This window comes from Ambystoma mexicanum, chromosome 4q (assembly GCF_040938575.1).
Source record: "Ambystoma mexicanum isolate Mex_15411 chromosome 4q, UKY_AmexF1_1, whole genome shotgun sequence".
Classification (NCBI taxonomy): Eukaryota; Metazoa; Chordata; class Amphibia; order Caudata; family Ambystomatidae; genus Ambystoma; species Ambystoma mexicanum.
Genome location: NC_090928.1, coordinates 1,120,987,576 through 1,121,010,734, shown reverse-complemented (window position 1 = coordinate 1,121,010,734; position 23,159 = coordinate 1,120,987,576). Strand labels below are relative to the sequence as shown.

The 23,159-nt window shown below is 46.6% G+C and overlaps 1 protein-coding gene across 3 annotated transcripts in view; it reads right to left on the bottom strand.

Moving 5' to 3' along the window:
- Window positions 1-23,159, bottom strand: part of TMEM63A (transmembrane protein 63A) — a 778,572-nt gene that overhangs the window by 470,506 nt on the left and 284,907 nt on the right. For all 3 annotated transcript variants that reach the window (XM_069608694.1, XM_069608696.1, XM_069608695.1), the window contains exon 4: window positions 21,679-21,742. In XM_069608694.1, the coding sequence (XP_069464795.1) occupies window positions 21,679-21,742 (64 nt within the window). The remainder of the gene's footprint in view (window positions 1-21,678; window positions 21,743-23,159) is intronic.

The following is a 23,159-nucleotide window of genomic DNA, read 5'->3' as shown; positions in this document are numbered from 1 at the left end:
TTCTATCCGGGGCTACAACCAAAAGATCAGGGGCTATAGCCCCCTTAGCCCCCCCTAGCAACGCCCCTGACTGAAGCATAATGATACAATCCTGAAACCGACTCTTTCAAAGTTGTACATGTGTAATGATACTTTGCAATGACATGTTGACTGTTTCTGCCTAGCGTTCCTTCTTTCTTTTCCTTTTTTTCCTTCATTTCTTTTCCAATTGTCATTTTTTCCCTTCTTATTTCTCTTCCTTTACATGTAGCATTCTCTTTCTATTTCATTCCGTTTCCTACCAAGGCAGTTAAGGGTGAGATGTCCTTTTTGATTATGTTGGACCTCAGTGCGCACTTTGACACCATAAATCACGATATCCATCAGGGGCGTTGCTAGGGGGGGGGCTAAGGGGGCTATAGCCCCTGTTCTTTTGGTTGTAGCCCCGGATAGAATCTCAGGAGCTACAGCCAAAAGACTAGCTAGCCCCCAGTCCCAACAGTTCCAACATCAGCATAGCCCCGGGTCTTTTCCAGACCTAGCAACTCCACTGATATCCATGATTGTGGAAACACTTAAAGAGACAAGGCAGAGGAAAATGAACTGAAGACGAGAGTGTAAAACTAGTCCTCGAAGAGAATCGAGAGTCACGAGGGGATAGTGAAAAGAGAAGCCGGATAGAAGAGTTATAGATAGATTTTAGAGGGCTTATCTGAGAGAGAAGTCCAAAGAGAAGACGAGAACAGTAAAAAGAAATAATAAGGGAAGACATTAATAACTTAGATGCATGAAATGTGAGAAAGGGTTCGGCCTAAAGGGAGGGGGGATTAATCAACAGAGGAGGCGTAATGAGTAATAGGAAATCATTTTGTTACAGTGTGAACTGTAGGGCTATGTAATATGCTCTTTTTAGAATTACAACCTTCCAGCCCTTATGTTATTCCAGACTCCTGGCGTGGTAACACTTTGCTGCCAGTCATACAAAGGGCTTATATGTTATCGCTGGGATCAGGATGTTCAGTAACAGGAAATAAGACTGGTCTTCCTTTATAGAAAAAAGAATGGCAGAGATTTCAGTTAAATTTGTCAAATCTTTGAAATCATCATCTACTGCAGGGTCTTCAACCTTTGGGTCTACGGATGTGTTGGACTACAACTCCATTCCTCCCTAGGCAGCATTGTCTATGGTGAGGGATGATGAGAGTTGTATTCCAAAACATCTGGTGAGCCGCAGGTAGCAGAGATTTGTACTAGAAATGGCACCGATGATAACAACTGGAGGAAAGTTAAATAAAGTGGAGCTGATGCGGTTTAGCAGTTGAAAACAGAAAATAAACTAGGAATAAGAGAAAGAAGGAAAGACGGATTACACAAGCTCTTGGCAATGAGATTGATATGATCTGACATTTATAATGGGCCTGTGCAAGTGTTTCTAGGCACCACAATACAAGGGAGGGAAGACGAGGCAAACGATCTTACTCAGCCTTGTGACATTCAGATCGTGCAAGAACGACAACAAGCGGTGCATGGGGAGGGATTGGGGGAAGTGCGGTCAGGGCCAGTCAGGGTCTGGGTAAGTGCGACCAGGGCAGCGTGGCTCTGGGTAAGTGCAAGTTGGCAGGGGGGGCTGCAGAGGTTGCAGATTACAGCCCCCAAGTGCGCAGTAGGCCAGGCGGCAGTGCAAGGAGGACTGGTCATAGAGGAGCCTGGTACCCAATGAGATTCTGAGGGTACCAAGCAACCAGTCAGGGAATCAGACAGGAAGGTTAGCAGTGGAGCGAGAGAGAGAAGACAGAGGGGAAAATTAGGGTCATGAGCTGCTTCCGGAACTTCAGGTGGTCCGTCTCAAGTCTGAAAGGGGCAGGGAGGCCGTTCCAGATGGAGGCACCTGCAGAGGAGAGAGATCTACACCCACTCTTTGTCTGGAGAAGCGTCTGACCCTTAGAGAGTTGGAGGTAGCTGAGCGAAGGACTCGAGAAGGAAGGTACTAAGGCAGAGAGAGTTGGATGTAGTGCGGGCCCCGGTCCCAGAAAGCTTTGTGGACAATGCCCCAGTCCCAGAAAGCTTTGTGGACAATGCAGAGGATCTTGAACTGAATCCTGGCAGCCACTGAGAGCCAGTGGAGAGATTTCAGGTTCTGGATTAGTTGCAGAGGGCGCAGGGTAGAGGCAGACAGATTGAGAAAGACGTTTAAAGATGTGAAGGCAGGCGCTCTGTTACCAGTCTTTAGCATCTCCTCCTAACGCACGTTTTCATGACTTCATCAATCTTCAGGGAGGCTGATTTTCTTTTGTTTTTTTCAGGCGGGTCTGCATTTCTGTTTCAAGTGTGACAAGTTAATTAGCTCTGAGGATTCTGGTACTTGTATTTTTCGCAATTGATTTTGCTGGCAGGTGACTGGAAACAACTCCCTCCATAGCACAAATCTTCCCCTTGATGGGGGCAGGGAGAAAGCCATGGTTGTGGCTCTCCAATGTAAGGCATGATGGCCCTGCTGCACTGCCTTGTGAGCCCGGGACTCCTGGAACAATGTTTAAAGATGTGAAGGCAGGCGCTCTGTTACCAGTCTTTAGCTTCTCCTCCTAACGCACGTTTTCATGACTTCATCAATCTTCAGGGAGGCTGAGTTTCTTTGTTTTTTTCAGGCAGGTATGCATTTCTGTTTCAGGTGTGATAAGTTAATTAGCTCTGAGGATTCTGGTACTTGTATTTTTCCCAATTGATTTTGCTGGCAGGTGACTGGAAACAACTCCCTCCATAGCACAAATCTTCCCCTTGATGGGGGGACGGGGAAAGCCATGGTGCCTTACATTGGAGAGCCACAACCATGGTTTTCCCCCTGCCCCCATCAAGGAGAAGATTTGTGCTATGGAGGGAGTTGTTTCCAGTCACCTGCCAGCAAAATCAAGTGCGAAAAATACAGAAAAATACAAGTACCAGAATCCTCAGAGCTAATTAACTTGTCACACCTGAAACAGAAATGCAGACCCGCCTGAAAAAACTAAGTAACTCAGCCTCCCTGAAGATTGATGAAGTCATGAAAACATGCGTTAGGAGGAGAAGCTAAAGACTGGTAACAGAGCGCCTGCCTTTACATCTTTAAACAGATTGGGAAAGACTGTTGCAGTAGTCCAGCTTGGAGAACCAGAGCTCTGAGGACAGTGAGCTTCTGGGGAAAAGTGAGAAAAGGTAGAATACCTCTTAGGAGGTGAAGCTGGAAGTGGGCCTTCTTGCTTGACAAAGTCTCTTATGTGAGGAGAGAAGGAGAGAGTAGAGTGGAAGATGACACCAAGGTTTTTTGCCTCATAGGAAGGCGAGTGTAGAGGTTCCAAGGAGGGCGACCAGAGTGAGAGCGGGAAAGCGCGAGCAGGTGTCCTAATAAGAAGGATCTCAGTCTTACTGGCATTAAGGCAGAGATCGTGGAAGGAGCACCACTCCTGACTTGCCGCAGACAGTTAGGAATGAGCGAGGAAGGAGAGGCAACTGAGGGAAGGCTGAAGGAGAGTGGAGTGACATCCGCGTAACATTGAAGGTTGGAGGAGATTCATTTGCCACCAATAATTTGAGATTACATGGACCTTACATGTACATTTCAAAACCTTTAGTTATCGATTTCTGGACTCCTCTTATCCCCATCCTCGAAAACTACCTTTGCTTTTATGTCTTGGTCTAAAACATCTACTGTGCAGTGGCCCATGCTTAAGGTAAATGGATTTACACAATGTTAGGCCAGTTCTGCTTTGTTCATTACTTATGGCATTAATGCTAGAATAGTTCATGGCAACAGGGTGCATTAACGTATCGTATTACATTTCTGAAGTTCCTGCATGCTAAATTAAAAGACCATCGCAAGGCAAGATATTTGTGTTATCGGGACCCTCAACAACATACCACTCCTGATCACGTGTTGGTTGATGGGATATCACATATTGTTATGTAAGGGTCAAATTCAGCCATGTTTTATAGCTCAGTTTTAAATTGTTAATGAACTGAAACCCACCACTGACATCACAGTGTCCACATCAATGCATACACAATCGTTTATTCACGTGTCTTGGTTAAACACAGATCCTAAATATACTTTGCTTAAGGTCCTATTCTCCCATTTCTTCCAAGGCACTTTGCAGTCAGTCAAGTGTGAGTGTTATACACTGGATAAAGTCTTAGCAATGTGAAATGAGATTTTTAATCGCTAGGAGGGGTGGGGAAATCCTATCTGTCCCTAAACCTAAGAGGAGTTTCCTTGCCTCAACAAAACTAAGGAACTTCTGTGTCAGGATGTTAAACAAAAGATCATCCTCCATCCTGTTCAAGGCAAGCCCTGCACACTAACACCAGAATAAATACAGCCTGCTAGGGAAAAAGGCCCAAGACACACTTGCAAGGATAACAAGTATTTATTTATACAAAATAGAAGCACATCACCAAAGAACTCTGCTGCAGCCGAACGTTCTGATGTCCATAGGCATGTGCGGCACATTATACCGCATTACCTGTTTTCCAGCGCCCAGATAGCCACGGGTTTGTCGCGCTCCATAAATGTTAAATAAATAAATAAATAAGCACAAATGGCATCACTGATGATGTAATAACATATAGTACAATTCTACAAGGCGGATTGGAGGAGCCCTATACAGTAGGGCCTGCTTCATATGGGATGCTAGGACATTGGTCCATTTTCATCTGGCCATCTCTGTGGGCGCTGCTGGGCTCGTCATCCCGGGTGAAGCTGGCCTAACAATTAATTACATACTTTGCAGTAACAATGTTATTTTATCATTGCAACAATGTACCTGGCAAATACAGGGATGAGCCCGGGTGTTACGCTCACCTGGCTCCCACAGGGTAGTCGATCTGAACTGGACAGCTGCGGTCTCCACCAATGTGACGCGTAGTGCCGAGATGACTGACTGGACTGGCCCACCTAGGAGTATTCTTCTGCAAATGGAGAAAGGGAATTAACCACCCGTGGAGTTGAGTGTTAACCCCCACCCCCGCTGTTCTCCCCACTGATCACCTTTAATGTCCCCTCTTATAGTCTCACCTGATGGTTTGGAAAGATGAGCTCTCCATCCTGCATTGAACGCAGGGGCGCGTAGATAACCAGTTGCTTCACTGGTTCGAAGGAATTGGTGGGTTCCAGAACAATATTGACTCTGAGATTTCCGGCAAGACGCCGTAAGTATATAGTTCGTAAGAGTTCAAATGTCTGACTTTCACTCTTGTCCGATTCCTTGCAGGTTGCAGCTTGACCCTAGCAAAGAGTTCCTCGTGGCAACCGGTAACATTCAGGTAAGGATTTGTATTGTCCAACACAGTTCGATTAAATAATGTCAGTATGTAACCTGTGGCTTTCTCCCTTATTCAGGTGCTGAGAGAAATTATGAAGTCTTGGGGAATAATGCCTCCGGCGGTAAAATTAGGTAAGTCTATTGTGGTGAGAAGGATTCCCCTTGTTTGTCCCTTGTTTCACTTTGCTGTCCTTTTGTTCCCCATAGGGACCGGGGTGCGGCGAAGATGCGGTGGAGGCTGTGCCGACCCGTGAAGAGGAATAGTACCCCCGGCGGTAAAATCAGGTAAGTCTATGGGGGGTAACTAATATGGCCTCGGTTTATTCCCTTGGCTCACCTTGCTGTTCTTGTGTTCCTCTTAGGTGCCGGAGTGCGGCGGGAACATGCAGAAGGATGCAGTGGATTGTGAAGATGCTGCGAAGGCCGGTGAGTTCAGCGTGACACTGCAGCAGGCAAGGCGACGCGCATAAAATAACTTCTTTCTTCCAGCTCGAAGGTGCGGTGGATCGGGAATTCAGGTAAGGATCAAAGGTATTGCTCTTGTTCTAACCTTTTCTCCTTCTTTCTCTCTCTTTCTAGGAGCTCCAGACTTGAGGCGGGCATGGCAGAAGACTGGATGCAGACATGCAGGCACGGTGAGCGTTGCGCTGCTGGATGCAGAATAACGCGAAGCGTGTGCTGCTCTTCGGGCGTGGTTTAAATAGCCTCCAAAGTAGTCCCAGGTAAGTATTCCTCCTCGACCCCACCCGAGTAAAAAATAGTCCCTAGGTAAAGTAGTCCCTTCCAAGCCTCTTTTGGCTTGGAGCTCTTGCAGCATGGTCTGCTTCAGGTAAGTTTGCAGCATGGTCTGCATCACGTAAGTTTTAATCTATGAGCCTGGTGCCTATGGCGCTAGGACTGACTATCCATATGAGCCTGGCGCCATAGACGCCAGGACTGCACCCAAATAGCCCCTAGCAGGGGTTGTTAGGCTTGCTTGGAATAACTTGATGCCTGCTTCTGGGGTTGCTGGATTTGATCTGGATCCCCGGGGGTAGGCATCATGACAGCACTCCCCCCAAGACCCCTCCTAAAGTCGTTCTTCCCCGTGGTTTTGGTTTGTCTGGGAAATTTCGGTGGAATTTCTTCACCAATCGCGGTGCATGAACGTGGTCACTAGGTTTCCATGACCTTTCTTGTGGTCCCTAACCTTTCCAGTCGATTAAATGAAAAAGCTTTGACTTCACCAGCTTGGAGTCCAGGATGTTCTTAACCTCAAATTCGGGTTCCCCGTCTATAAGGATGGGGCCAGGTGGCTTGGTTAGTCTTGTCCCTGGTTGCACTGGCTTCAAAAGTGACACATGAAAGACGGGGTGAATTCGCATATTAGCAGGTAAGTCCAACTTGTCGGCCACTGGGTTGATAATGGCCTTAATAGAGTAAGGTCCCAAATATCTGGGGTTAAAGGTCCGTGTTCCCTTTAGAGGTATGTGTTTTGTGGCCAACCATACTTGGTCCCCTATCTGGTATTGTGGAGTATCACTTCTATGCCGATCAGCATTTTTCTTGTATTTTTCTTTCGCTTGTTTTAAATGTGCAGTTGCTTCCTTAAAGGCTTGTGTAATCGTAGCGTGCAGATGGTCCACTGCGGGCATTTCTAAGTGTTGGGGTGAGTCATGGTCTGAGGTTCGAGGATGGTGCCCATATAAGGTATAAAAGGGGCTTTGTCCAGTTCCAGAATGTACTGAATTATTGTATGCATATTCGGCGATCCAAAGAATGTATTTCCAATTACTCTCAGTTTGATGTAACATACAACGCAGGTATTGTTCAAGAGTCTGGTTGGTCCTCTCCGTTTGACCATCGGTTTGGGGGTGGTGACTGGTCGATAACCTCACATCGATTTGCGCCAATTGACAACATTTCTTCCAAAAATATGAAATGAATCGACTCCCCCGGTCAGAGACCAATACGGACGGAAATCCGTGTATGCAAACAATGTTTGAGGAATTCCTTGGCCAGGATTGAAGCTGAAGGTAATCCCTTTAAAGGAATAAAGTGGGCCATCTTGGAAAAAAGATCCACAATAACTAGAATGGTGTTAAATCCATCGCATGGAGGTAGATCAGTAATAACGTCGAACGATAAGGTGTGCTATGGAGTAGGCGGAATGTCTAAAGGTTGTAAGAGTCCAGCTGGTTTTCTCTTCTGACTTTTGTTCTGGGCACAAATGCCACAAGACATTACAAATGATTTAATATCCTTTCGCCAGGTGGGCCACCAGAATTGTCTCTCATTTTAGCTTCAGTCTTTGCGATACCTGGCTGCCCCTCCATTAGGGTTCATGATAATGGGAAATGACTAGCTCTTGTAGTTCCTTGTGTGGCAGAAATAGCTGCCCTTGGTAATAAGGCAGGTCATTGGTTACAGAGTAGTCCGGGCCTTTCTTTACCCAGTCCTGCAGGGCTGTAGGATCAAAGAGTTGCTGGATCTTTATCTGAATGTCCTCTAGTGTCTGTAGAGTAGTCATGCCAAGAATCCTTTGTTCGGAAATTATAGGTACTGGTTCTGGGTTCACTTCTGCCTCTCCCATCCCTATTCGGGATAAGGCGTCTGCTTTACCATTCTTGCAACCTGGTCGATAGATTATCACAAAATCGAACTCGGCAAAGAACAATGCCCATCGGAGTTGGCGTGACGATTGGGCCTTGGCTGTCTTTAAATACTGCAAGTTCTGGTGATCACAGTAATGGTAGGCGTTGAAGGCAGATTTAATGGCTAATAACTCCTTGTCGGTAACCGCATAGTTTAACTCGGGTGCCGAGAACTTTCTGGACCAAAATGCTACTGGGTGAAGCTGGCCAGTTTCAGGGTCCTTTTGGGACAGGACAGCTCCCATGGCTAAAATGGACGCATCAGTTTCCACTATGTATGGAAGTTCAGGGCGTGGGTGCTTTAGTACAGGTGCAGACGTGAATTTCGCTTTCAGCTCTTGAAGGCATTTTCAGCTTCTTCAGTCCACACAAAGCGTTTGTTTTTTCGCAAGAGTGCTGTGATGGGATGTACAACATGTGAGAAATCCGGGATGAATCTGCGGTAGAAATTGGCAAAGCCGAGCATGCTTTGTACTCCTTTAACTGAACTTGGTGATGGCCACTTAAGAATTGCGTCCACCTTTCGTGAATCCATTCGAACTCCTTCTGGACTCCGGATAAACCCAAGGAATTCAACTTCTGTGGCATGAAAAACGCATTTTTCCAGTTTTGCATATAGTTTGTCCTGGCGCAATTTCTCAAGGACTGCTCGGACGTGCTTCACATGGTCAGATTCTGAAGAGGAGTACACTAGAATATCATCGATATATACGACAACACAAACTTCAATAAGTTCACGAAGGACATCGTTCATAAAGTATTGGAAGGCTGCTGGTGCATTGCACAACCCGAAGGGCATCACTTGGTATTCGAATAACCCATACTTAGTGCGAAAAGCAGTCTTCCATTCGTCGCCCTCTTTCACACGTACCAGATGGTATGCCCCCCGGAGATCCAACTTAGTGTATATGCAAGCGTCCTTTACTTGGTCTAGTAGTTCGGGGATCAGAGGCAATGGGTATCGGTTTTTAACAGTGATCTGATTAAATGCGCGGTAGTCTATGCACGTTCTGGGGTCACCTTCCTTTTTGGGCACGAAGAACAAAGCTGAAGATGCAGGGGACTTGGATGGGCGAATGAAGCCATTAGCAAGATACTGGTCTAGGTATTGCCGTAGGTGAAGGTTCTCAGGTACCGTAAGGGCCTAGATCCTGCTACAAGGGGGTTGTGCACCGGGTATGAGATCGATTTGACAATTGTACGATCTGTGAGGTGGTAAGGTGTTTGCCTGTTCTTTAATTGAAGACATCCTGGAATTCTTGATATTCTGGGGGTAATTGCACGACTGATGTGGTGACTGTGGCCAGGCCTGCGTTCAAGTTTTTCCTTGGGTAACGGGTTTTTGCACAATCCAGGAAGGTTATTCTCTTCTCTCGCCAATCAATACAAGGATTATGTGTTTCCAACCAAGGTATCCCCAGTATTATTTGGAACTGTGGGGCTTTGATTAGATCAAACACAATAGTCTCTCGATGCCCATCCTGACCCAATAGTGTCATCTATGCGGTGGAATGAGTTACAGGCCCAGAGGCAATTTCAGGTCCATCGACTGTGGTGATGACATCTGAGGTGGTCTTTCGGCAGAGAGGTAGATTCATCCTGGAAGCCAATTCGTAATCCACATAGTTTCCTATGGCCCCGCTATCAATGTATGCCCTTACTGCCTGCATACGTGATGGCTGCCTTGGATCTACAAGGACCATTGGTATGATAAAATGCGAGGTCTGAGTATCCTTCTTCAAGCTCGGCAAGCGGACCTCTACGCTTGTCGGGCGTGGTCGTTTCCCGAGTCTGACTCCATGTGGCTTTTATCAGCAGCTCCTACCACCTTCTTGGGTGGTTTTACAGGGCAATCCCGTAGAAAATGCCCAGAAGTTCCGCAATATAGACACAATTGCATTTGCCGTCTCCTTTCTCTTTCCTTCTGGGTTAAGGGTCCTTTAACCCCTCCGATTTGCATGGGTTCTGAAGCATCTGCTCCTTTGGGGTTAGCGTGGGTTTTGACCAACACCCGATTCTCAAACTTGGCTCGATCAGCATTTCTGTTCTGAAGTCTGTGATCTAACTGGACCACTAAGTCTATATATTCAGCGCAGTCTTGAGGTGGGTTCACAACTTGAGCCAAGACATCCTTGAGTTCTCCTCGAAGCCCTCGATGAAATAACGCGATTCGTTTTACCTCGGACCATCCAGTTTCCACTATCAACCTATTAAAGGTTGCGATGTAGGATAGAAGGTCCTGGTTACCCTGTCGTAGGGACAAAAGTTTGTTATCCAGGGCCTGCCCTCGGGAGTGCCAGGCAAATAGTCTTTCCATGCTCATTTGAAAGCCCTGAAAATCCTGAAGAATTGGGTCATCCTGATAAACTAGTGGAATTGACCAATCAGCTGCACTGCCGCTGAGATATGACAATACAAAGGCTACCTTGGCTTGATCGTTTGGGAAGGCTCCAGGTCTGCATAAAAAGCGCAAGCGGCATTGGTTCATAAACACGGCGAACCTTTTGGGGTCCCCGGCAAAGCGTTCGGGCGGAGCAAATGGAATAGTTCCTGGTAGGTTTATTTGCACAGGGTTACTTGATGACACAGGAGCTGGATTTCGCCCCCCCCCCTTGAGTCCTGGCAGGGGTGTTTGTCCAGCCTGGTTTTGCAGTAGTTGCCTAGCAAGGTCATCAGTTCGCTCATTTGACAAAATCAGTTCTCTCCTAAGAGCATTGGTTTCTTGACGGGCGGAAATCACTTCAGCCCTCAGTTCCCCTAGTAATTGGGCCAATTGGTCAGTTTCTGAGGTATCCATAACGCCCGGGTGGGAATTTGTGGGTAGGCTTTGCGTTCTGTTACGCTCACCTGGCTCCCACAGGGGCGTCGATCTCAACTGGACAGCTGCGGTCTCCACCAATGTGACGCGTAGTGCCGAGATGACAGACTGGACTGGCCCACCTAGGAGTATTCTTCTGCAAATGGAGAAAGGGAATTAACCACCCGTGGAGTTGAGTGTTAACCCCCACCCTGCTGTTCTCCCCACTGATCACCTTTAATGTCCCCTCTTATAGTCTCACCTGATGGTTTGGAAAGATGAGCTCTCCATCCTGCATTGAGCGCAAGGGCGCGTAGATAACCAGTTGCTTCACTGGTTCAAAGGAATTGGTGAGTTCTAGAACAATATTGACTCTGAGATTTCCGGCGAGACGCCGTAAGTATATAGTTCGTAAGAGTTCAAATGTCTGACTTTCACTCTTGTCCGATTCCTTGCAGGCTGCAGCTTGACCCTAGCGAAGAGTTCCTCGTGGCAACCGGTAACATTCAGGTAAGGATTTGTATTGTCCAACACAGTTCGATTAAATAATGTCAGTATGTAACCTGTGGCTTTCTCCCTTATTCAGGTGCTGAGAGAAATTATGAAGTCTCGGGGAATAATGCCTCCGGCGGTAAAATTAGGTAAGTCTATTGTGGTGAGAAGGATTCCCCTTGTTTGTCCCTTGTTTCACCTTGCTGTCCTTTTGTTCCCCATAGGGGCCGGGGTGCGGCGAAGATGCGGCGGAGGCTGCGCCGACCCGTGAAGAGGAATAGCACCCCCGGCGGTAAAATCAGGTAAGTCTATGGGGGGTAACTAATATTGCCTCTGTATATTCCCTTGGCTCACCTTGCTGTTCTTGTGTTCCCCTTAGGTGCCGGAGTGCGGCGGGAACATGCAGAAAGATGCAGTGGATTGTGAAGATGCTGCGAAGACCGGTGAGTTCAGCGCGACGCTGCAGCAGGCGAGGCGACGCGCATAAAATAACTTCTTTCTTCCAGCTCGAAAGCGCGGTGGATCAGGAATTCAGGTATGGATCAAAGGTATTGCTCTTGTTCTAACCTTTTCTCCTTCTTTCTCCCTCTTTCTAGGAGCTCCAGACTCGAGGCGGGCGTGGCAGAAGACTGTATGCAGACTTGCAGGCACGGTGAGCGTTACGCTGCTGGATGCAGAATAACGCGAAGCGTGTGCTTCTCTTCGGGCGTGGTTTAAATAGCCTCCAAAGTAGTCCCAGGTAAGTATTCCTCCTCGGCCCCACCCGAGTAAAAATTAGTCCCTAGGTAAAGTAGTCCCTTCCAAGCCTCTTTTGGCTTGGAGCTCTTGCAGCATGGTCTGCATCAGGTAAGTTTGCAGCATGGTCTGCATCAGGTAAGTTTTAATCTATGAGCCTGGCGCCTATGGCGCCAGGACTGACTCTCCATATGAGCCTGGCGCCATAGACGCCAGGACTGCACCCAAATAGCCCCTAGCAGGGGTTGTTGGGCTTGCTTGGAATAACTTGATGCCTGCTTCCGGGGTTGCTGGACTTGATCTGTATCCCCGGGGGTAGGCATCATGACACCGGGAGAGAGCCAAGGTGACATTAACTCACATGCTTCACTCGCTCCCAGACAAATCAGCAACTCCCAAGGTCCTCCACCTTCGTTTTAGGCTATCATTTGATGGCACCCTGGCACCTCGTTGAACAAATCATGTGACCCATTTCTGACGGCGTGATAGCCTTGCCTTCTGATCTTAGTGATCGATCGTGGGGCGTAAAAGTTTTATGGTCGGTGGTCTGGGTTGGATGGTGCTCTGGCATGCGGGGGTCATAGCATCAAAGCATGGTAAAGCTGTATTTCTTATGTGGGGATCGTTGGGGGCAGGAGGGCCTTGCTATCTGTCCCGTGGGATGGTACTGCCAAGAGAGGCTCTGCTCCCTTCTCATGACCTTGCAGGGTGCATTCTTCCCAGGGCGCGAGGGCCTGTAACTTCTGGGTCAATGGGGGGTTTTATGGATCTCTGAAACCTGGACAGGGTGGGGGTGGTGTCCGCGCTCATGCAAGGGATCTATTACTTACACACATAATGCTGTTCCCACGCGTGAGCCTAAATTCGAAAATGGCTGACGTTCCCCAAGATTGCGTTCACACCCACATCTACCATCCACTTTCAATGTATGCACTAGGGAGAACGCGCACCCTCCTCTATGTGCACCCTATTGCCCCCTGCTCTCTGGATGTGCTCTCTTAGCATTTATTTCTCATTCAGTATTGCCTAGGGGGTGGGAAGACACTCTCTCCTTCCCATCATTGTATCCAAAAATCCTAAACTGATCCTCACACTCTAAACTCAATATAACGTGTACAAGGGGATTCTGGTAAGCTATGTAGCTTTCTTTGAAAGTTCAAAATAACGTTTTAAGGTGCAGAATAGAAAAAAAATAAAAGTTCTAATAGAGAAAGGGGTCCACCCCTCCCCTATGTTTCCTCTGGTCCTTCACTGTGTGTCCAGCACTTCTGGATGAACATCAATAATGTTCAACTGCTCCACAAAAACAGGGGGTGGAGGGGTCCTCCCCTACGTTCCGCTCTTCTCCGACTTTCCCACCACAGTTTTGAATGGGGACAACTTCTTCCTTGAGGTCATCCAGTTCTTATATTCCCATAGTTTAAAGGAAAACACTTATTTTCCCTGGACTTCTGCTACCTTTCACATTCAGCACGTTAGAGTCTTTTCGCCTTACCTGAGGGGAATAGCACTTCCCTTTGAAATCCTCCATTTGTTACATTTTACTTGCACAGTTCAATTTTACTCAAGTGGCCTGTCTTTTCCCTTTCATTTTCCTGTTAAGCACTCTTCTTTACAATGTTCAATGTTTTACAATCCGTCCTCCTTCTATCCTTGGTATACTCCCCTGCCAGGGTATTTGTAATTGTCTTATTGATCCTTAAAAGGGGTATGAATCCTCACTTTTGTATTCACAATTTCAGGTTCACTTCTTCTCTTGCTCCTGGTTTACTCCCCTTGCAGGATATTACTTCACTACTCTTCTCGCTCATGGTCTACTCTCCTGCCAGGTTATTACTTTGCTTTTCTTCTCACTCCTGGATTACTCTTGTACCAGGATATTACTTCACTTCTCACTCCTGGTTTACTCTCCTGCCAGGCTATTACTTCACTTCCCACTCCTTTCCTGGGTGTGTGTCCCAGACTCACTGGTTGCCTGGTGCACTAACATGCCAGGGCTTTTACTTTCTCTGTTCACTCTTTCTTTCATCCATGTGACAATATGTTTCCAATACTGGGTCCCTGACCATTTGTTGACAAATTTCACAACTGTGTCAATTACTCTTTTCAAGTGTTAGGGCTGGAGCCCTGTCTCAACACTATTTGCATGCAGGTCAAATCTCCTTCTCAAGCATTAAGTCTCCAACCCACTGTTAACACCATTTGTATCTGTATAAAGTGTATCAAATCCCTTCTAAAGCATTGGGTCAGCGCCCCTTTTTTAACAATGTTTTTATCTGTGTCTGTTTCTTTCTTGTCTTTAATTGGGCTCCACTGTGTTATCACTGTGACACAGCATCTGCCTTCTCGCACCCTGGGGACCCATTCATTCTCCCTGGGCTTACCAGGTGGCTTTAGCAGTCCCCACATCTCTCCTTTACTTCTCTCTCTATCTGCTGACTGGGCGTATGTCCCATCAGCCGGTCAGCTTTCCCTTTTCCTTCCTTCGCTCCAGGTGACTTCAGCGGCCCTCATTCACCAAGCAGTAACCTTCCTTCAGCTCGGTCTCCCTGCACACCGTGCGTGTCAGTCTCTGTGCTGCGCCTCATCTCTGGTGTCCTAAGCGGTGTCAGAACAAGTGACATACAGCTTCTGACTGTGCCTCTCTCCCTCACACGGAGCAGCTGTGGCAACTTTAAAGTTCCCGGCATTGGTCAAAAGCTTCCAAAGACAAGAACGCAGTGTTCGCTTACCGCTTCTAGTTGTCTTCATTGCTCTATTTCTCCTCCTTCGTCTCAGTACTAAAATGGGGTAGGAGGGGGTAAATGGGGTGACAGGTTGAGAAAATCTGGAAAATCATTATCTATGGCCCAACAGGCCATAGAGGTATGTTGAAAAGGCACATGGATGTCATGTTGAATTGGGATTGGGGCCATCAGGTTATTTTGGTATAATGTTTTCCTACCCCTCTGGAGTGGGTCTTCCCTACGCGGTCCTCCCGCAGACAGCCACTCCCAGAGTCAGAGTCAGGTAGCTTCTGCCTTTCCATGGCCACGTAAGAGACGATTCCCCCAGAGAGTCGGTGACGATGTTGCTAGATTCATCTGACAGCATTGAGGATGTTTGCCATCAGTGATCAGGCATCTGCACCTGTTCCTGCCCATGTAACCTCTACCCAAAAACCTGCTGTTTGCATCTATTTTCTTTCTGTTTATTCATGCACTTATCCATACTTGCACTGCATGGCTTATTTTGCATGCTGGATCTGGGCATGCATGTGTCAGATGCAAGTCATATGTTTTACATCTGGGCGTATCCGGGCTAACAGGAACTGAGGACTATGTGGACATTGGAGGAACAAAGGAGCGAGCCCGGCTTTGACAGAAATAGATGAGATGTTCACCTCTGAGGAAACAATTCTGTGATAACCTCTGGATATACAATAAATTAAAAGAAAGACAGATGGTCGGTACAAAAGCCAACTGTGAATGAATGCCTCTGACAAATGCGTTTCCTGGAGCATCCCAGAATATGGCCGTCTATCAGGAATGGAGTCTACGGTATCAAAGAGAATGATATGAGAACATACAGAAGAGATTTATGAAATCCAACAAACTCTGAAGAAAAGTGATACCAAATAAGCAGTTTCTACATGTTGTATAAAATTTGAAACAACATATAGACTAACATTATCAGGTCCAGAGGAAGGCGGTTTAAATTAAAGAACGCCAAAACGTTCTACAAAAAGGAGATAATCCATGTATTGACTAACGTCGACCTATTGAATTCCAGAATATAAATGGACTCCAGGCAGTACATCATAAATACTTGTACGGAATGATGACTCATCAATGCAAGTAGTTGATCAGGTTAGAAAATGCCAATGTGAGTTGTTGGGGGATTTTAATTGTGATTTTCTTTAATGTTTCTTTAATGAATGATGCTTTACCTATTGGTTTCTAGAATGTGAATGAATTCCAGGGAATAGATCAATACTGGTCAGAAATAATGACCAACATGGTCAGAAGCAAGGGAATTAAGTATCCATGTTAGAAAGTGCAATGGTAGTTGTTCAGGATAGTATGCAACTTTTTTCATGAATGATGTTTTGTACAGTACAACATAGGTGGTTTTTTGGGTTACTCTTTTGCACTCTGATGTATGAATTTTAAATTAATATTAATGTGGAATGTAGTACATTGCATGTTGATGTCAAGCCCTGTTAAATACAATGTAATCATGTATGGTCTTAATTTAATAAAATTGGATGCAATATAAAGCTCGGACAGGAAGGCTTTTTGCAGCTAATCGGGTGCAAATCAGGACTGACCTGGTCAGGACCATCTTTATGTGTGCCCGTACTGTGCTTGCAGCGGTTCCCCACCAAAACCTCCCCCGCTCTCAACTCTGCTGGAACAGCTGCCGGGCTGCATGCAGCGTGAGAGAGAAGACCACACTACATGCAAGCTCACCTGCATTTTGCTTCACCGAACTCTAAGTGCATGGTAACCCGCATCATGCCACGAATGCAGGCCAAAATACCACGCCCTGCCACTAGCCTGGTGCAGGCCCCTGCCAAAGAATCAGTGTGCAGAGGTTCTTTGGCTCAGTTCTTGCAGGGTAATGAAGCGTGGCTGTCGGGCCAGAGTCTCTCCTCGTTGCTTTGCGGTCTTCTGCTGTCCTTCCATCTTTACAGATTTGTTTTGGGGGTGGGGCATTTTTCTACCTATTTCAAGCAATTTTGGGACAAAATGAAGCTTTGTCTGGCCTCCACTAGTCGACACCGCTCAAGCCACTGAGAATCGGGTTCCCTTGTGACAGGGCCGCTGACGTCATCCTATCTTCCCCGGCGGCAGCACTTGGATCGGGGATAAAGAGCGTGTGGGTGAATCCATACAGCAAACCGCCACTCTCTCGGGTGTACTTGGCACTCTTTCTAAGGGCCTCATTACACGGTAGGCGGTGACCCATGGTGCTATTAGCGCCATGGTTCATGCCGGTAAAATACTGGCACCGCCAGGGGAATTACCGCCCTATTCCAAGGTTGGCGGGGCAGTAATTCCACCTTCCGCCATTGCCCTTCCCCATTCCCATTTTTGCCTCATAGGGCATAATGGGAATGGGGAAGGTGCTAATTATGCTACCGCAAATTTGCGGTGCTGTAATTAGCACCAAGGTCCCTTTGCGGGTTGGTTTTTAACGTCTGCAAAAAGCAGGCGTCAAAGTACCTACCCGCAAAGGGACCTCGTAATAAGGCGGTAAGGGTTAACGGTCACCGGTACCATTACCGGTGACCGTTAACCCTTACCGCCTTCCGTGTAATGAGGCCCTATGTCTTCTGTGCGGTCTACAGGAACAAAGCACCGGCTGCCAGTCAGGGGCGGACTGGCCAATAGGGAACTCTGGATATTTCCCTGTAGGCCTCTGCATCCTGGACCTCTTTGGTGTGGTAACTTATTTTATTTCCTAATGTTCTCATGGGGAAAGGTTTGGGCTTGCTGAACATGTGCAATATGGGGCCACTTTGAAAGTGATTTCCCAGGCCTCTTTTGGGTCCCAGGCCATCCCTGCTGCCAGCGAATTAACCACGAGTATATGAGGGCAGGGGAGCAGCAGGAGAGTGAGGACAGGGGCCAAAGATGGAGTGTAGAAAAGAGCAGGCCCGGAACGTGTGCAGAGAGGAGCTGGCTCTGAATAAGAGTGGGTCATAAAGTGCCCTCTTCGCCTTACCTATTGGCATGGAAAAAGCTTGGTTATTGTGAGGGGTAGGCAAATGGCATAGTCACAGAGTTATGGGTCTAGGTGTACAAACTGGCATCTAAAGCTAGACAGAGGGGCACAAAACAGGACACTTAAAGGACTGAGTTAGCAGGAAAGGAATATGGCGAGACACCAGTCATGACAGGACAAAGTGTTCCTTAAAAGAAAACCAGGGCTGGAAATGGGCAAAAAAACTACCCTGTGATTCCACCCAGGGGGCGCAAGGTTACGGTGCTTCAGATGATTGGGACATGGACAGGGGTGGAGTCATTGCAGGCTTATAAAAAGGTCAAACTAAAATTAGGCTTCATTTTATAGAGCTGACTTTATAAAAAAAAATACAAATATCAAAAACCATCGTTTGGGCTTCGTGGGTGGAAGTAACATGACACAATGTCTTATGGGTATATTCGGCCACATTGATCTTCACAGCAAACCAAACCACTCGATACATGTGATCCATCAATATCAGCTTTCAAGATCGAAATTTCATAGCAAATCAAAACACATCAGCCCAAATTATTCATATTCTGACAGGTGGTCCAGTTGGACCATAAACTCCGCCCCTCCCCCCCATGTGGCACATGATGGTGACGCATCCCCTGTCTGGCCTCCCCTACATGCCCTTTTTGGGGGCAATACCAGGAGGCCTCTTACTTTGCACCTGTACCGGCTGCCTCCTGATATCACCCTCCCACCCCGGGATCTCCCTGGCCCCGAACCCTCACAGTGAGTGGCAGCCAGCCCTTGCCACGTTAGAATTCGGGCACTGGGATCCCTGAAAGGAGGGTAACTCACTGTCTATATGGTCCTGACCCACATCCTTACTGAAGGGTGTGTGGGATGGAAAAGCACTCCTTATGCAGCGGCATGGAGTGAGGCAGGACCTGGCAGCGAGAACTTCTGAGCAAGCGAAAGCCGATCAAGTGGCGCAGCGAGTAGAGCGCTCAATGAGCACCACACACCGTGGGTAATAAGCAGCGCTCAGATACCTGAGCGCTATATAAATACCAAATTAAATTAAATTAAAAAAGATGCACACCCCTCCCCAGCCTGCCCATTAAATACAGGTTTTATTTCTCACCCCACTGCGCCAAGCCCTTCTGACTCCCTGACACCCAGCATAACTGGGGCTGCGACGGGAGGGGGAAAAGGCGAGATATGTCCAGCGTGCGACTTGCGACCCTAAGTGCGTTAGGCCTTGAAGGTGCCTGCCCGCGCCTTCCTCCTTTGCAGCCACCGACTGCCCAAAACGGCATACCCCTCCATTTTGGAGTGGGCTTGTCTCCGATAGTAAAATTTTAAGCAACAAGAGTATGATTCTAGCTTTATTTCCCCTATCCTAAATGGAAGTGTACAGTCAACATACAGAGTAATACGAACCTAAAAAAGTTGAATCTGAGATTTAGACTTACTATCAAGACTGATAGAAAGTGTAAAAGGCAATGGATGGTATAATCACGTGCTTGTAGTAATTATTTCACACAGTTTGCAACTTTATGCAACCCTCCCATTTCCACTTCCCTACAATCTGCACCTTGTAAGGGTCAAAGGTCAATCTCACTCACTCACTCACTCACTCACTCACTGCTGTGTTTCTGTATCCCTCTAACATTAAACAAAAACACAACATAACTATTCTGAGGTTGTTAGTGGCTATCCGATTGCTGGGAACAAATGATTACTGCTACTGTAGTGTGTGGCGACTTGGGCATGGGCTTTTGGTTTCCCCGGAATCGAGACCTGGGAAGAACATTTTCACCAGTTTCCAAATACAGGAAATTGGGCCCAACTCCAGCCCTGAAGAAGAAGAAGATTGGAGTTGAGGGTGTTGAGAGGCAGATGAATACATCATCCATAGATTCTGCCTCTCCCACAGCCCAATATTGCCCAGCTGAGAATTGGTACTCACTAAGGCAACCGTACTAACCCTTATCCCAGGTATGTACAGCAGGAAATGGACATGATCTAAGATGGCATGTGTTCACCAAACCAAAGTTTTGACAATACATGTGCATGCACTAGACACAAAGTAGATATGCATTCAATATGAAGAACGCGAACGGCAACACATGCATTTATATATGAAAAATATTAAAGATAGCATCCATAAGACATGAAGAATGCTAAATTTGCCAGCTTAATGCAACATGAACGATACGAAAATATAGTTCACTAACATAGAAATGAAATAGTAACAGGCAGCCATCTTTTCCAAAATGTAAGCCGCAACGCGCTTCTAAGTAAACAAAAGGCCTCAAGAGAACTCAAAATGCTGAAATAACAAAATACAGACACGTGCAGGTCTCAGACAGGAGATGACACCCACAGCCAAGGTTATCGCAAATTAAGGGAGGGCCAGAACGTTGCAGTGAAAGCACAAGATACCAATTCCCAGGACGCAGGAAGGAAACACCCAAATTAATTAAAGTTTTAGAAGAGAATAACCAGCTTTTGTAAGCCAGGTGCAGGACAATTATAAGCCCAAAGACTCAATGGGGAATAGTTCAAGAGTGTCCCCAGTGACTCCATGGGTAATAATAAGAAGCGCTCAGATGCCTTAGGGTTTGTAGCGCTACATAAAATGCAAAATTATTATTAATTATTATTAAAAGAAGCCATGACACTCACACCAATATAAGCTAAAATCCTAATAAATACAGGGTGAAATCATTTCAAACCTGGCCCCATCACACATGACCTGTAATTCAAGAACAGTGTGTATTCATTAGCAACGAACCAAGATAAGACATTTGCCTGACTCCTTACAGGTATCCCCAGACGAGACGCCACACAAGGCCAAATACAAAGGAGATCACCCTGGCTCATGGCCTAGGGATGGTATCTTCTTTAATGGAAAGGAAAACAGTCCGCTGACCACTCTCCCCCTACTCCTGTCTGGCTCATGTCTTGTTGACCTGTCAGTTGTCCAAGGTTGGGTAGTACGAAGCCAAACAATGAAAACTCCTAATGTTATGCCGCCCATTACGTATTATGCCAATCAATAGTTTATTGTAGATATGATGTCTTTTTACTGTTCTCAATTTAGAGGTGGTCGCAGGAGGACCCATCAGACAAGCATTGCCCATTCAGAAATGTAACCCCAATAGAATGTATATGTAGTCACCACTATTATCCAATCCCCGTAGGTTTTGATAACTAAGATAACAGTATGTCAGTTATGATGAATATTGAATATAAAACCTGCTTTCGATAAGCACGGTGAGAGCGACAACATATGCTGTCCATGCTTTATTTTGATGATAATAAAGCTGGGGTTTGCCTTACACTTTGTCTATTTCTGTTAATGAGTCCAATTTGATCTGGCTCCAGAACCTCTGTGTATTTGGGGTTTTTCCAGGCCGTCTTAACTAGGGTTGAGACACCAGAACTAGCTAGATGTATGGAAACAGTTTTTAGAGCAGGCAATGACGGAGGTCGACACAGGGTGGCTGATGGCATGAAAAGAGAAAGTCATCATGGAAGACAACTTTAGGCAGCCAGCCTTCAAGAGAAGACCAGAAGAGAAAGATTGGACTAATCAAGCATAATCCAAGGGTGTGGACAGCTGCATATCATAATAGTAAGTGATAATCACTCTTCTAGTAGTGTTATGTTTGTATGCTGTTTTACTGCACCATATCACCACCGTAGTAGTTTGAGTGCCGAGGCTTATCCGTAGAGTGGCCTACTCTGGCCCCACCAAGAGTATCCAGGCCTTAGTCGACTGGAAGAATGAAGATAAGCCGATGGGAAAGCGGGAATATACGCTACAGACACATGGTGGGAGAGACGCTGCCGGGAGGAGGTATGAGGGGTCGGGCAGGGTTTTGTGATAGCATGTGTGCATGGCAGTCCTCCCACGTGGACGGTGATGTTTTATACATTGAAATAAAAAAATTAACTGGCATAACAAAACCAACATCAGTCTTTTAAGCAATATTTAAAGACATAGCTTAGGTCACACATACAGTTTAACATTTCCAAAAAGCCTGGTTTAACAAATACATACTGCGTCACGGTCGAGGTCTGCATGCGATGTGGACGGCCGTCTGTAAAACCTCGCTTCCGGATCACTAAAATAGGCACAAAAAAAGATTCTGGTTTATGAGAGATAACATGTGATCAAGGCAAGAAAGTGTTACAAGAGTCTCCTGCACGATCACAGAGATGCTTGGCCGAGGTATTCTTGTTCATAAATGGCTATCGGGACAGAAGAATGTCATAGCGCACTCTAGGGAAAACACTTCTATAATATTTACTGATATTACAGGACACTGATCTGACATTTTCCCTTTTGATTTTATATGCGGTTCTACTCCCCAGAGCTGGTTGTGTTAGTTTGGTTTTCCTTTGTTTTGTAATTAAGGTGTAATTTCGGTTTGTTTCTTTGTTAGTGCCTTGACACTGGTTTACTTGGAATGCTTGCACTTATTTATTCTTTGCTTGTTAGGCGCTTATACAGCAAGTAAAATACCATTACAAAGCGCCCACAGGGCGAGGGAGGGAACAAGGGAGTGAAATACATTACAAAACATAATATTTAATAAGGGCAGTGGAGGGAAAAGGATGAAGGACGAACCTACTATGTCTTGTGAGTATTTAGAACGTGCAAGTGCAGCAAGGAAAAGGGCAGAGGGCGTAAATGCTGGGGAGTCCGGGCTCATGGGTGAGCGCAGATGAAGTGCTTGGGTTGTTGAGTGCTACCCGGCCAGGGGCCATGTTAGGAGTAATTGCGAACCTCAAGGGTGGAGGGTGTGCCAAGGCAGGTGCTGAGGGTAGACAGGAGCTGGGCCGTTTGGGTGAGGGAGGTCAGGGGCCCAGAGCCCCGAACTCAGATCACAGCAACTGTGGGATTAGCAGAGAAGAGGAGAAGGGAAGGAGGAAAGTTTTGAGAGCTTCCAGAATTTAAGAAAATCCTGCTCAAGGGGCAGAGGCAGGGGGAGACTGTTCCATAGGAGGGCGCCAGCTGAGGAAAGTGATCAACCACCTACCCTCTGTTTAACAAAACGCTTTACACACAAAGAGTTGGTGCCGGAAGATTGTAGTGGTCTAGAGGGAGAGTATTTAGTAAGATACATGTGAAGATAGTGCTGGGTCCAGACATCCTTGTGGATGATGCAGAGGGATTTGAATTTAATCCGTGCAGCAACCAGTACCCAGTGAAGACTTTTTAGGGCAGGAGAGATGTAGTCCCTGGCCTTAAGGCCAAGGATAAGTCTTGCTGCCCTATTCTGGAATAGCTGGAAGGGTCGCACAGTGGAAGAAGGTAGATTCAGCAGGAGGCTATTGCAATAGTGAAGCCTCGAGAGAACCAGGGCTCTGGTAACATTTAACCTTAGAGGGAAAGAAAGAAAAGGGAGAATTCCTTTGAGAAGGAAGAGCTGAAAGTGGGACTTCTTGGCAATGTCCTGAGTGTCAGGAAAGAAGGGGAGAAAGGGGTCGAAGAGGACTCCAAGGTTTCTGGCTTCAGAAGACGGAGCAGGGGAATGC